Source organism: Bubalus kerabau, chromosome 5 (assembly GCF_029407905.1).
Source record: "Bubalus kerabau isolate K-KA32 ecotype Philippines breed swamp buffalo chromosome 5, PCC_UOA_SB_1v2, whole genome shotgun sequence".
Classification (NCBI taxonomy): Eukaryota; Metazoa; Chordata; class Mammalia; order Artiodactyla; family Bovidae; genus Bubalus; species Bubalus kerabau.
This window is the reverse complement of record NC_073628.1, coordinates 4,168,200-4,183,220: the sequence shown is the minus strand read 5'-3', so window position 1 is coordinate 4,183,220 and position 15,021 is coordinate 4,168,200. Positions and strand designations below refer to the sequence as shown.

The following is a 15,021-nucleotide window of genomic DNA, read 5'->3' as shown; positions in this document are numbered from 1 at the left end:
GTTGCTGACAGGCAGGGGGCATGCCGGGGATGGGTCCCGCGGAGCCCACGTTCACTCTGGGAGGGACAGTTACCCCATCTTCCAGGTCAAGGGTTGGCAGGCTTTCCACAAAGGGCCAGGCCAGGCAGTGGGCACTTGGGACTTCACAGGCTCTGTTCTCCATGCAGCTCCTCGAACCTGCTGCATGGAGCCCCGGGCACAGCCAGCCTCGGTCTGGGTGAGGGCAGGACTGAGCCGACCTCTGCGGCAGGTGTGGAAACAGGCCCAGAGAGGTGAAGTCACTGAGCCAGGACCACACAGGGAAGTGACGGAGCCAGGCCAGTGGCCGGGTTTGTGTCTCTGGGGCCTGCGCTGCACCACCCCCCCCCCCCCCATCAGTCAGCCTGGCTGCCTGCTGAGAAGGGCACAAGGGCTTCAAAAATGCACTTGAAGAAAATGCACGCAGCCTTCATTTGAGCGTTTTCACCCTATGCCAGTGCTAGAGGAAATGAACCCTGAATATTCATGGGAAGGACTGATGCTGAGGCTGAAGCTCCAATACTTTGGCCACCTGATGAAAAGAGCCGACTCATTGGAAAAGACCCTGATCCTGGGGAAGACTGAAGGCAGGAGGAGAAGGGGACGACAGAGGATGAGATGGTTGGATGGCATCACCGACTCAACGGACAGGAGTTTGGGCAAACTCCGGGAGGTGGTGAAGAATAGGGAAGCCTGGCATGCTGCATCCATGGGGTCACAAAGAGTCGGACGTGACTGAGCGACTGAACAACAACCACCCTACGCTTAGTGCTTCCACTCAGGGCCCTGATGTGCCCGGAGGCCCAGGGGCTGGGGTCAGGTCCACCCCAGGCGTCTAGTCAGCGGTCCCTGTGGTCAGCGCAGCATCCTGGTCAGCCGGTCAGGAGAATGGAGGCCAGGCCTGCTAGCAGCGGCATCTGATGTGGTCAGTGGTTGTTTGAAAGACACACCCTCTCCCCCATGAGCACATTCAGAGGAAAAGATCCAGCAGGTGGATCTCAGCTCTGCAACTTTCAGGCTGTGTGGCTTCTCCTTCTGGGCCTGGACTTTCTTACCCAGAAGATGGGGACTGTCGTGGGACTTCCCTGGGGGTCAAGTGGTTAAGAATCTTCCATCCAATGCAGGACACACGGGTTCGATCCCTGATTGGGGAACTAAAATCTCACATGCCTTGGAGCAACTAAACCCATGTGCGGCAACTGCTGAGCCCTCGACACACAGCTATTGATAGAAGCCCATACAAGGCGATGAAGATCCAGCAAAGCCAAAATTAAAAAAAAAGAAAACTGGCACAGCTCTGTCTATAAGAATGGAGGCTCCAGGAACGCGTGCTAACGTCTGTGACACGCCCAGCGGGAAGCGAGATGGGCTCTGTCCAGTGCCCGCCTCCAGGGGGGATGGGAGGACCGATGACTCAAGGTCCATGCGGCCCTGAGCACACACCAGCTGCATGGGCATCACTCAGTAAGGGCCCCCGTCCCGCCAGGGCCATCGCCGTCACCCCGCGCAGTGTCCAGCTGAGCAAGGAGGCCCCACTGGTCCCCGAGGGCGGTTCCCTCCCCTGGCAGTTCCTGGTCTTCATGCCTCTCTCCTGGTGTTGCCAGCCCCCAGATTTCACTCGGTGGGAAGCACCATTCTCAGCTCCGTGGCTTTGGGGGGACTGACCCCCTCCCCGGCCCCAGGACAGGCGCTGAGGCGCTCACAGCCAGCAGCACGTCCGCCCCCTGGGAAGAGTGGCAGGTTCAAGGCTAGATGTGAAATTTAACAGCCAGCGAGACTCGGGGAGAGATTTTTCTGGAGCTTCTGGCAAAGAGAGCCCTCCACCCTGATCCTTAGGACTCTGGGGGTTGGCACGGCCCTTCCGCCGCCTCGCGAGGGGCCACTGAGTGGAGCCTGAGCGCAAGCTTGGTCAGGCAGGAGAGCAGGCGGGGGACCAGGCCTCCAGGAAAGCTGCTGGATCGAGCCAGCCCCCCTTGTTCCAGGAGCCCAGGACTGTTCCTTACTGTTGGAGTTCGTCTGATGTGGCCTTCCCGGCATTTTCAGAGCTTAACTGCCCCACGGTCTGCATGTTTTCGACCTATTTCCAAAGAAGGTCCCATTCCCAGGTGCCAGAGGCTGGAATGTTCTCGTGTCTTTTAGGGGACACGGCTCAATCCAACAGGTGTGTTTGAGCTCTCAGAGCTAGGGAGCACATTCGTGGAGCACCCCATGATCTCAGGGGTGCACGTCCACTGAGAAAAATGGAAGTTCAGTAAATCCTGGCTGAAAGGGTGGAGACACCCGCCACAAAGTCTTCAGTTTCGTGGCTGTTTACCCGAGCGAGGGGTTCCCCGCTCCATCCCACTCTTTAGTCGGCAGACAGGACCACATTCAGGTTTCACTACGACCCCGGCACCCACAGCCCAGCCGACGTGATCGCGGGGCACCCAGGAGCTGGGGCTGAAGCGCTGGCTCCACGGGCCCAGGGACAGGCCAGCCAGGGCCTGGACTCAGGTGAGGGGTAGTCACCATCAGGGCTGCGGGCAGCGACTGTCCTTCTTGGAACCGTGACGTCCCTACTGACCCCATAGTACCGATGGCGTGGACAGGACCCTGCTGCCCTCGGGTCCTGGCCCGGCATCTGCGCAACGCTCACGTCCTGGGGGAACTGAACAGAGCGCTCGCTTTTCTCTGCCCTGATCAGACTCACTTGGGGACTCGTCTCCTGGGCTGCAGACTGGTTCCTCACTTCACTCACTAAGGACTGGAATAACTGTGGAGTTGGGACCACCTTGCCTGTTAACTTGCAGCTTTTGATCTCTCCAGACTACACAGTGTTCTCAGGCAGGGTGGAAGAGACATTCTCCGGGGTGCTGAACGCAAACGAAAGTGCCCAGTGAGTTGTGCCAAGGTCACCTCCTCCAGGAAGCCTTCCTGCCCTCCTTCCCACTCCCTTATTCCCCAGGCAGAGCTGAACACACCCCCCACGCACATTTCCAGACTCCCCACCCATACTTCAGCGAGCCCTGCTCACAGGGTTGGGGGCAGGTGCTGGTCCGTTCTGCTCCCGCCTCTACTACCGCAGCCAGCACGGGTCCCGACCCATAAATCCATCCGCCTCCACTCCAATCAGCTAGATGCAAGACTGGTCACACAGACAGGCTGTGAGTTATCAGAAAAATGAGGCTCTGTCCTGGCTAAGGATAATTCATGCAAAGCGCTCGACCCCCGCTGTGCTTAGTGAGGCCTGAGGTCGGCCACTTACTGCAGCCGTCGGGTTCATCACTCAGCTCAACTGGGTGCCCCATGCCTCCATCTGCAGCGGGGGTGGGGGGTCGGGGGGGGGAACAATGGCCCCACCTCGCAGGCTTTGTGGACGCTTCAGGGACCTGAGGAAGGTCAAGGCGGCCCCGGACAGCCACTCGGCAAGTTAAGACTTCTTATCCGTCCCCCAGATCACTCCATTCTCTCCTCACCGCTGGTGGAGAAATACAACAGGCTGAAGGTGAAATAACTCAGTGTGGCGGCTGCCACCCGGCCCCAGGTGAGTGAAAAGCCCTTCAGCCATCACGGTGCCTGAGAGCGTAGCCCCGAAGGGTAAGTTTAGCTGGAAGGTGGATTAGTCCGCTTATTCCCAATTATAATGTTAAAGAAAAACAAAATGGAGTTACTTCAACTTTTAAGTGGAATGGTGTTCTTCTCTCCCAAGTCAAGTCTGTCCAGGCAGCCAGACGGGGTGGCTCTTATGGGCTGAATGATGCCCCTACCAAAATTCATAGTGGAGAATGGATCCCCAGGACCTCAGAATGTAAAGCCGTCATCAAGGCAGACCCCGATCCAACAGGGCTGCGGTCCTTAAGAACACAGGATGCCCACATGAGCACATGGGGAGGAGATGGCCATCTATCACGCCCAGGACAGAGGCCTCAGGACGGACCAGCCCTGCCCACACCTGGGTCTCGGATTCCAGCCTCGACTGGGAGACAGCAAACACCTGCTGTTTAAGGCCCTCGGTGTGGGGCATCTGCTGCGGCAGTCTGGGCTGACTGATAACGTGGCAAGAATATGCTGGGGGGTTTCCGATGGGGGAAGAGCAGGCCTTGGGAAACCTGAGCCCCCCAGAGAGGGGGTGAATCCTTGGTGAAATCCAAGGGTTAGGTGGACAGGAAGAGATGGGACAGGATGTGGGAGGTGAGCAAGGCATGGAAACCCCTGCAAGAAAGACAGGAGCAGGGCGCCATTTCCTTCTCCAGGGGAGCCTTCCCGACCCAGGGATCAAACCCACGTCTCTTGCGTCTCTGCCAGGCAGGTTCTTTATACCATTAGCGCGCCACCTGAGAAGCCCAGAACCAGGGCATGCACCAGGCTCCTGTAACTCGCAGTCAGCCAGTGGGCACCTCAGGGGCTGGTTGGCACAGCTGCTAGGGGATGACATCAGGGGGTCCCCCTGGCTTGGCCCTGCCAGGCGCAGGGGTGGCTCCATCAGTAGCTGCCTGTCAAAATTCTGGTATCACAGCCCCAAGGGACAACTTCCAAAAGAGATCCCGTCTCCTCCTTCCCCCAAAGCCCTGCAGCATCCTCCACCATTCCATCAGCCAGAAGAGCAAGCTCTCTGGACCCCGTGGCTGGAGGCAGCATCGTGGGGTCAGAGTGTGAGCGACGGAGCGGGGACTCTATACTACAATCCAGGACGTCTCTCCGGTAAGCAAGGTTTCCAGGCCACGGAGTCTCATCCTCCAAGAAGGAGCTGGGTGGGCACAGGGCAAGCCCAGGGTCCAGAGGCCCTGAAGACCAGCGACAAGGCAGCTGAGCCCCACGGGATGGGGGAGAGGAAGGGGCTGCTGGGGGGCTGGCTGACACCGGGCACGGGAGAGGCCGAGACGGGGCAAGAGGGAAGGGGGGAAGGGGGACGCGCGAGGGGCTGGGAGCACGGGCAGGGGGCAGCAGGATCGCCCTCCCACGGAATCCGCCTCCACGTGTGTTAGTTGAAGCCGGACACAAACACAAGAGGGGGCCGCCTGGTGTGACCCTGGTTCCTGAACCCCAAATACCACGGAGGAAGGAACGAATTCACCAGAAGTCGCATCAAAAAGGTCCCAGACAGCCTTTGGCTTTAAAATATGCTGTTTATTTTTTTTTTTTCTCCAATTATAAAAATAATACATTATCCAAACAGCTAGCTTAGGAAACACAAAATTCCACCCAGGAAAATGACGACGAGAGCCCTCCACCCCGCTGGACGGAGACGAGCTGGTGGTCTCTGCGACGACGGCATAGCCGAGGCCCGGCCGCCCAGAGCTGAGAAGGGGCTGCAGGCCAGGAACGCACAGCGAGACGCACGGGGCGGAGCCGCAGCGCGTCCACCAGCCTCAAGACGCCGACCCGCCCTCCTGGGCGCCCGGGAGCCCAACGTCCAGGCCCCGCAGGGACCCTCAGCAGCTGCCAGGGGAGCAGAGCGCACCAGATGCTCTGGGAGGATTTTAAAAGCTGGACTAGACTCACAGCAACCCCAAGGTGCCTGCATGCGGAGCGGCGGCCTTCAGATCTCCCCTGGGACCATTTTTAACGACGAGTACCGCCCTGCACCCGGGGACGCGGAAGAGCATGTCCCGGCTCCCCGGGCACAGGGCCGGCCTCTCCTCCTCTCAGCCAGATGCCCACGTCCACGGCACAGGAGGCAACGAGCACAGCACTGTTCGCAGGCAGGGACCCCGGGCCTGTGGGTGTGAGCGTGCGTCCCAGGACACCAGGAAACAGGACGAGCACCAGGGCCGGAGTCCCAGTTCTGCCGCCCGCAGCCCTTGGACCGGGCGGTCTCTCAGGCCTTGGGTTCCTCTATAAACCACCAGTAACGCCTGCCTCGTGGGCTCCCGAAGGGAATAAATAAAACACCAGAGGCAGGTCACAAAGCGTTGGCGCTTCTCAAGAGTCACTATATGCCACAGTACCCGTCACTCCTGCCATGCCAACCCTGTCCCCTCATTTCTGAAAAAACAGCCCCTCTGAGCACTGACCAAAGCCTGAGGAGGAACAGGGGTGTTTCTTCCATCCAGAGCCAGGTCTGGATCCAGCCAGGCCTGCCAGGTGGCAGGAACCCATGTGCCGGCGGCCGGACCCTGGAGCAGAGACGAGCAGCCCTCGAGGGCTCTGCCAGGGCCGCACCCAGAGTGTGGGGCAGACAGGACCTGACCCAGGACGGGCTTGTGCGGAGGGGCCCCCGGCGGGGGAGGACGCAGGCCACGCGGGGGGACCTCGGGGAAGGGGGCCCTTTCACCGGCCAAATTGGACCCGACCCTGCAAAACGATGGATCCTCCCCACTGTCTTGCTTTTAATCACGTTTTTCAACACTTAACACGTGAACATCTGCTCCTTGACGTCCCCTCTTTGTTCATCTGTCGTCCTCAGAATGAAAGTCCAGAACCTTCTGTGCTGATTTTAAAGTCGGGCTGAACGTTCAGTAATGAACAAAGCTGGAAACACAAGAGGAAAAAGGTGGCTTTTTAAATGAGCGCAGACCTCTCTCTAGGCCACCACCCTCCACGAGGTCCTCGCATCTGCTCCCCGGAGGGCCCCGTTTCCTCACATTGAGGTATACGAGGACTTGCTTTATGGACCAAAGACACGGCTCTGGTGGCCCCGAAACCGCCAGCAAAGGGAGCCCCCAGGGCACCCAGCTACGCCTCAGACAGGCGCCCGATCAAACAGAAATATGCGGGACACAAACCTGCTTAAACTTCCCTCTAATTCTGTCTAAGTCTTCGTGAAGTTTATCATAAGTAGGGTCATCGTAAGGGAACTTCTGAATCATCCCAATCAATGCCTCTAAGACCTTCATCTTTTTGCTGTAAAACACAGAAAGAAAGACCTTCAGTCCCCAGCACGGCAGGCTCGGCCCAGGCAGCAAGGTGCCGGGCTCGCTCCTTAAGGCAGTGGTGCTGAGCACGCCGGGGTTCAGGAGCTGGCGGCTAACGCAGTCATCACTAAACCACCTTCCCCCGCCTGGCGACGGGCGCCCGCCCACCCCTGAGCCCGACATCAAGCGAGAACCGACCTCGCCGGGCCGGCTGCGGCCTGGACCAGCAGCCGAGGAGACGCGACAAGCACCCAGACCACCAGTCCCCAGGCCTGAGCTGGGAGCAGACAGAACCAGAAGGAAAGAGCGCTGGGCATGGCCACACCTGCTCCCATCTGGGGGGTTTCTCGGATCCAGAACCTTCACACTCAGGGCCTCAGGGAGTTTAACAGCAGGTAAACACCAAGCCTGCTCCGTCCACAGTGTCTGCTGCCTGAGTTCAGCCCCCTTCCCCAGGAAGACGAGGGGCTCAGGCTGGAGCAGGACTGCCCCCAGGCACTCAGGGACTTCACAGTTCTGGGACTTGGCGTCCTCATCTGTAAAATGGGGCCCTGATGGCCACCTCCCAGGCTCAGGAGGATCAGTAATCCAGAGAAAGCCCAGGACATGCCACAGAACAGCGCTGAGTAACCGTCAGTCTCCACCACACCCTGGAGGCCAGGGCTCCCATTGGGGAGGGCAGGCGCCCTTCTGGGTCATGGACAAGTGACCCTGCCCATCTCCGATCACCGGGCGTCAGGAGCATACTAGGTATCTGTTCCCAGGAATTTCGAAGGACTTGTCCTTAGGATGAAGCGACAGCCATTCAAAGCAACCAGGACCCGCTCACGTTTGCTGTTCTTAAACCAGTTTACAAGAATTACGACAGCTGCCTCTCGGGGAAAACACAAAACTGCGAAGCATCACGGAGAGTGAAGGAAAGCAACCAGGCGCTCGGTTTCCAGCAGACGGAAGGCAGATGCCCACACGTGGGAACGGCTGTGCGTGCCGGACGCGGGGACCACCGCCCACTCTCAAGGCTGCAAGCAGCCCCGCCCAACAGCCGGTCACCCCAGCTGCTCCAGACGCACTTAGCCCGGCACACGGTCAAGGCCGGTGCACGCCAGGGGGGTGTGGCCCGCTCACGGCTCGAGTAAGGAAAACAGGGCTCCACCATCCTGCGGGAGGGCAGGGCAGCTCGGGGAGGGTCAGAAAGCCATGGTCACCCGTTGGACACCCCATCCTGCAGGCTGAGACAGGCTCCCACACGCCTTCTCCGGGTGAGAAGTCCCTGGCTTCACTGAGTGAGGCCGCATGGGGTGGGCACTTCTCCTCTAACATCTTCACTTGGAACATAAGGCAGCGGAGCTACCATTTTTCTTTTAAACTGTAGAGACTTAGAAAATCCAAAAATCACTCCTCTAAGATGAAAGGGTTTAGGCTGAGGTTCAGAGACCACCAGGCTCTGCTGGTGGGGTGGGGGCAGCGGGGCTCCCACCAGCCCTGACACAACCCATGTGACCCTCCCCCTGATGGAGCCTGGGGGCACAGCTTTAGGACGGCGGGGGGTGGGGGGGTGGGGGCGACCCCTGCCCTGGGGCGTGAGTTGGCAGCCCCCAGGTACAGGAACCTTCACACCCTCCGTGCGCTGCAGACACCAGCAAAGGGACAAGGGGAGGCTGCTGGAGAATTCCACGACTGGGCGCGCCACCCCCACCTCCGCGGGCCGGGAGTGCAGAGGCACCTTCAGCCCTGACCGCCACCCAGTGCTGCCCGTGCTGCCACCCACCGTCCCAACCAGATCACCAGCTACGCCGCCGCCCCGCTGGGTCTTTAGAGAAAAACCTCCTCAAGGTGGCCCTGCATGGTGGATGAGTCTGTTCAGCTCCCACTTGATCAGTGATGGGACAGGTCAGAGAGCAGCAACCCCAGCATCACCCAGACCCTGTCTCGAGCATCCCTGCTCTGACACGTGAATATGGCAGTGGCACAAATTCTAGAAATTCAAAACATTCCAAATAAGCCGACAAGTCACGTGGATGGGGGAATGCCGCTTCTGCCTCTGTCACTCACGCTCCTGGAGCCCCTCCCCGGCCAGGCAAGGCCACCAGGCATCCGAATGACGGGGAGCGGCCGCTGAAGCCCTGTGTCGGCTCCCCTGAGCGGCAGCACAGCCTTTCACAGACGGCTGAAGAGTGAAGACCGCGGGTGGGGACAGGGTCCCGGGGCTTCAGGAAGCGGCACCCATAAGAGCAGGTTCAGAAGGCTACAAACGCTACAGAGGACAGCTGACGGCGCCTTACGCTTCCTGACCCAGCCCGGTCGCCTCGTTAGGCCTTCTGGCTGCGTCAGGAGCCCCAGTGCCGGTGCACTCACCACTTCTGAGCCTGGGTCACACCCAGACTACCGTGCTCTGTTTATCAGAAGCTCAGGGGAAATGAGAAGATAAAATTGTTTTCAACCTGCCTTGACTGGCAGGGAGTGCTTGAAGGCCTCCATGGAAAAGGCAGGGGGGATCAGAGGACTCTTGAGAAAACAGTAGGTATTCATCCAACACCCAAAACAGGCCCAGCACCTTCTAGGTACTATTTCCTGTAAACTTTGTAACAATTTCATGAGGTCATTTCAACCCGATTATTTTCTCCGTTTTACAGATGCGAAGACTGAGACTCTAACCACCCGCGATCAGGGTGCACCACAGAACCGCAACTCTGGTCCAGACACCAAAGAAGAAAGGAGGTTCAGCCTTACCTGTCTCTCTCAGTGGCGCAACTGTGCAGGAGACCTCTCCAAGCAAACGCGAACCCTTGGTAGCACCCGATCTGTGAATTGATGAGACATTTAAGAGTACAATGAATAACCGAGCACTGTATTTGATCTAATTATCAAGCTCTCAAAACTAAAGTGGGGGAAGGCGGGAGGGGGTGCTTCTTCTCGTGCTGTCCTGGAGCAGGAAATGGAAGTCAGAGGTCGAGTTATCAGCGGGACAGCCGGCCTCCAAGGCAGCCCACTGGGACCCACCTCCCACTCCGCTGGTACTCATGCCTGCGTGGTCTCCCGACTCTGTCGGGTGGCCGTGATAAGCAAAACACAAAGAGGTGGCACGTGACCTCCCGATTAATGGGCAATGTCACCTCTGCCCTGCCCACCTGGGCAACCCACACAGGGTCAGGAGAACACTCGGGCAGCCCTAAGGAGAAGTCCACGTGCTGAAGACCCCGAGGGGGCAAGCCATCTGACAAGTACCTCCTCTGGCCCCAGGCAAGCCTTCGAGTGGCTGACTCTTAACTCCAGCACCAAGGGGCCCTGAGCCAGAACCACCCGGCTCAGCTGCTCCCGGACCACGGACCACCAGGACCTCTGTGACGTAAGTAACACTGGTTATCTTAAGGCCACGGGCGTGGAATGATTTCACTTTGAAGCCACGGATGCCTAATACAGTTCCAGTGCCCTCAGACTTCACTGTTTATGGCTGGTCACCTGTAAGTGAGGGCCCATCCAGGACAAAAGGCAGGAGAAAAGGAAAATCGGGCATTTTATGGAATTCCTAGGTAAATATCAACAGCATGCTTTCACAGGACACAGGGGTGCTCACCCTGCAGGAGGACCACAACACTCGACATCCACCGAGGTGATGAGGGACCTGTTTTTTTCTCCAGCCCACCCGACTGCGTCATCGCCACACAGCCACATGCTCTGCAGGCTCTGTCCTAGGAATATGCCTCCATCAGCGTTCTATCTAGCCTACTGCCACTTTAAGAGGTCTGAAATTGTGGCTTCATCATACTGACCATCAAGGTAAACTGTCAACAGTAAAAGAACAGGACTCCTTTCTAAGTGACGGTGGGTCAGGGGGGAGGTCCCCACTCACTTCAGATCCGATTTTAGCTCCATGGAGCGTGCCGTGCTGTCTCCCTTCGATCATACCCAAACTGCTTCCTTCTTCATAGCCTTCTCGGTACCCTTCCCCGTGAAACCTGCGACGGAGAAGCAGCAAGTCTGAGTAAATAAACAGGAGAAAGAGGATTCTCTCTGGAAAAACTCATCTCCTCCACGTGACCCAGACCTAGACCCAGACTGCAAGACCAGACCTAGTATCACAGAAAAACAAGAGAACCTGAACCTAAAACAGATCCAGTGTCAGCTCCACCCCTCCCTGAGCCTCTGCTGTGGCAAATCACTATACTCCTTGAAGCCAAATTCAGCTCTTTTACAATGAGGAAGCTGGGATAAATCAGGGATTCCCAAACCGGGGAGAATACTGGAAACACACAGGAAAATCCCAAAGATACAAATTCAGGAGCCTCGCCCCCTCATCTCAGTAAAGCTCAGGAATCTGCTTTTTGAAATCTCCCCAGTGACTTAGTCAGCAGCCCCAGTTCTGTAAGTCTGTAAGCTGGACTGTTTGGGCAAGTGCTTCAAAACAAACAGACAAACGAAACTCTGCCGTCTGCACCAGGCTTTCCATCACACGTTAGGAGCCAGGCAGGGAGAAGGGCCATCAGGTCACCACAGTGTACCATGACTGCCGGGCCTGCGGTGGAATAAAGGCTCGGACTTACAGGGACCGGCAGTGGAACTGTACCAGCACAACCCACGGGCCACCAAAGTGAAAAGGGCTGGCTGGAGCCCCCCGGTGAGGCCAAGTGTGCCATTCCCACTTATACTGACTCCCCCCCGGCCCGGGAGTGACCCTGCCTCCCATCCCAAAGACAGGATCTAGTTCACAAGTAGGGATAAAATAGATAACGGGGGTAAAAGGCTTAATTCAGCTAGCGGCTCACAGCAAGTTCCAAATGAACTGTCAGCGACTGATCGCTTCCAGCTCCCTCTTTCTCAGGGACGTCTATCGATGTCTCAAGCGGGCTGGGCACTGGAAGACAGCCATCAAAGCGGCCAAGAGCTCCCCCGCCCCCGCCACCCCCCAACCCCGCCTTGTCACAGCCCCTAGGCGCTGCCCAGGGGCTCAGGAGGGAAAAGGATGACGCCTGACACCTTGATGAGCCTGTCCGTGAATGCGGCCGTCTGTCCTACTACTGAGGAACAAGAAAGAGGTGGGCAGCGCCCAGATGGCAGAGGTCCGCCCCACCCGAGGACGGGGCGTCCCTGGAGGGAGGCAGTCACCAGGCCGAGCAGATGCATGGGGGCAGCCCCGGAGGAGGGAAGCAGGTCCCGAGGAGCAGCTGGGCGCCCTGCGCTCGCCCGAGAAGTGGAAGTAACAGCATCCTGGGCCCTCCCGCGCCGGCCACCCCCGGGGCCCCAGTGCGCTCCCCCAGGGCCGCAGCCCAAAGCTGAGAGCCGGCACGCCAGGGCTGGGGGCCCCGACCCACCCACCTCTCATCTGCCATCACGACAGCGTCGAACATGTCCTGATCCCCGGCCATGGCGGCCGCCGACCAGCCCCCGTCCGTCGGGCTCCGCCGCCCCGCGATGGAGCCGCCGACACGCGAGGCCACAACTCGCGGAAACCCCGGCCACTCGCGACGCCAAATTCACTTCCGGGGGCGACCGCGCGGGGCAGGCCGGGTAATGACGGCACGCCGGAGGGCTCAGCACGAGCCGGGGCGGGCCCAGGGCGCGTGCGCGGCGGCGGCGGCGGCGGCGGCGGCGCTGGGCGGGGCTAGGCCGGGACGCGGCTCCGCCCCGAGACCCCTTGCCCCGCCCTTCGGCTGGCCGCCAGCCGGTTGGTCGGTCCCCACCTGGAGCATCCACTTGGCCACGCGGGGCTGACCCATGATCTCACTTTCCCAAAACCAGGCAGAGGCCACCGAACTGCCAACAGCGGCTCAGAAAGGACCACGGAAAGAAACTTGGAAAATTTATCAAAGAACCAAACGCCTCCCCCGGAGCTCTGGCCAAGAGGCTCTGGGCCCGTGGGGTTTGGGGGAAAGAAGTTCCAGGAAAGGCAATTCGCGGAGTGGGGACAGTACCCAGAGAAGAGTGGCCCGGTCCCCCTCCGACCCCGATCCACAGCCAAGGGCCACCCGCCAGGACCAAGTCAGACTTGAGACCCCCCCCCCCCAACCTAAAAGGCCACTGAATCCACGATAACAGTATTCCAGGGCATTTGGGCTTTTGTTCGAGAAACAACGCAGGGCTGACCCGACCCCCCGGGAATCTGAAGCAGCAGTAGGTGACAGGAACAGCCTAGGTCCTCTTAACACTCAATGAATAACTGACCATAGACTGCCAGGCTCCTCTGTCCATGGAATTCTCCAGGCAAGCATGTTGGAGTGGGTTGGTATTCCCTTCTCCAGGGGAATCTTCCCAATTCAGGGACTGAACCCGGGTCTCCTGCATTGCAGGCAGATTCTTGACCATCTGAGCCATGAGGGAAGCCCCAGTAAAAGTAGTGAGTGAAAGTGGCTCTGTCATGTCTGACTCTTTGCAACCCCATGGACTATACAGACCATGGAGTTCTTCAGGCCAGAATACTGGAGAAGATCTTCCCAACTCAGGGATCGAACCCTGTTCTCCCACTTTGCAGGTGGATTCTTTACCAGCTGAGCCACAAGTAAAAGTAGACCTATTCAAAATGCAGGCAGAGAGTCAAGAATCAGCACAAAAGGATTTGTAATTAACAACCCCCAGAGCCCTCTGTTCAGCTGAAGGCATCCCCCCTTAAAAAAAAAAAAAGATAATAGCTTCTGGTGTTAGTCCTCCCATTTGTCATTTCCACGGCAGGTACTTCCTGGACACGATTTTTAAAAGGTATGTCAAACTATCAGCCACAGTGGAACATAGATATGAATTACCAAAAGCTTTCCCGTTAAAATTAGGAGTAAAGCAAGAATGCTTTGAACACATCCAGTAAACCCAATCAGTGCAATAAAATTGAGCAAGAAGTCTTAACTATCTTTGGGAAAAAAAGACAACAAAGTGCCATTATATGTAGGTGTGGTGGTCCATCTAGAAATTCCAAAATAAGCATTTAAGACCCTCTCAGAATTCGTAATACAGTTCAGTAAGTAGCTATGCAGTTGAATTGCCAAAAAAAAAAAATCACTTGCTTTTTGTTATTCTAACAATAATTAATACTGGTCTGAGCAGGGGATACTCAGAGAAATCCACTTTAGCATGGTCACAATAAGATCTCAGCAGAACCTATACAAGAATAACTACCCCGCCACCCAAGATAGGAAGAAATGCAACCCCACATGATCCACATGATCTGGGGGAAATGTGTCAAACTCTAAATTCTATCTGGGAACTCCCCTGGTGATCCAGTGGTTAAGAATCCACCTTCCAATGCAGAGGATGCAGGTTCAATCCGTGGTCAGGAAAGTAAAATCCCATATGTCATGGAGCAACTAAACCCTTGAGCCACAACAAAGACCCAGGGCAGCCAAAGCAATAAAAAAGTAAAATAATAAATCAATAAATTTCATCTGGATGAATAAGTTGAGAAGAATAACTAAGATGCTTTTGAAAGAGAGAATGATATGGAAGACTTGCTATACCAGATGTGTAAAAAGAAAGTATCCATAAAAATACGGCTTCCTGTGTGGCTCGGTGGTAAAGAACCCATCTGGCAATGCAGGAGACATGGGTTCTGTCCCTGAGTCAGGAAGATCCCCTGGAGAAGGAAATGGCAACTAACTCCAGTATTCTTGCCTGGGAAATCAACCCCATGGGCAGAGGGGCCTGAAGGGCTACAGTCCATAGGGTTGCAAAGAGTCAGGCACAACTTAGCGACCAAACAACAGTATCCATAAAAATACTGTAGCATGTTTGTTCAAGAACAGACAAATGAATGAAATAGGGATGGAATGGCCTGGAAGGGGACTCAGGAAATGTAAAGCCTTCCCACAGGATAAAAAGCACCACAAATTAATGGGGGGAAGGGATATTGATCCATCACTAAAATGGGAAAACTTGTTGTCTGGGAAAAGTCAAGTTCCATGTATATCTCACGTACTCAATCACTCAGCCCTGTCTGATTCTTTGTGACTCCATAGACTGTAGCCTGCTAGGCTCCTCTGTCCATGAATTTCCCAATCAAGACTATTGGAATGGGTTGCCATTTCCTTCTCCAGAGAATCTTCCCAACCCAGAGATCAAACTGGTATCTCTTGTGTCTCCTGTGTCTTCTGTGTTGGCAGGTGGATTCTTTACCACTATGCCATCCGGAAAGGCTTTATATCTCATACCATTCATCAAAATACTTCTAAATGAATTAAAGACTTTTTTT

General features: G+C 56.8%; 1 protein-coding gene across 3 annotated transcripts in view; it reads right to left on the bottom strand.

Moving 5' to 3' along the window:
* LTO1 (LTO1 maturation factor of ABCE1) overlaps nt 1-12,409 on the bottom strand; it is a 67,838-nt gene extending 55,429 nt beyond the window's left edge. The window contains exons 1-5 of one of the 3 annotated variants that reach the window (XM_055580580.1): nt 12,165-12,390; nt 10,702-10,807; nt 9,582-9,652; nt 6,723-6,840; nt 6,315-6,468 (exon numbers count right to left, since the gene is read on the bottom strand). In XM_055580580.1, coding sequence (XP_055436555.1) covers nt 6,400-6,468; nt 6,723-6,840; nt 9,582-9,652; nt 10,702-10,807; nt 12,165-12,214 — 414 coding nt within the window. In that variant the 5' untranslated portion in view covers nt 12,215-12,390 and the 3' untranslated portion in view covers nt 6,315-6,399. Of the gene's footprint in view, nt 1-6,314; nt 6,469-6,722; nt 6,841-9,581; nt 9,653-10,701; nt 10,808-12,164 lie in introns of those variants that run through there. The other 2 variants (XM_055580581.1, XM_055580582.1) reach the window with 2 other exon arrangements.
* Nucleotides 12,410-15,021: the final 2,612 nt, after the last annotated feature.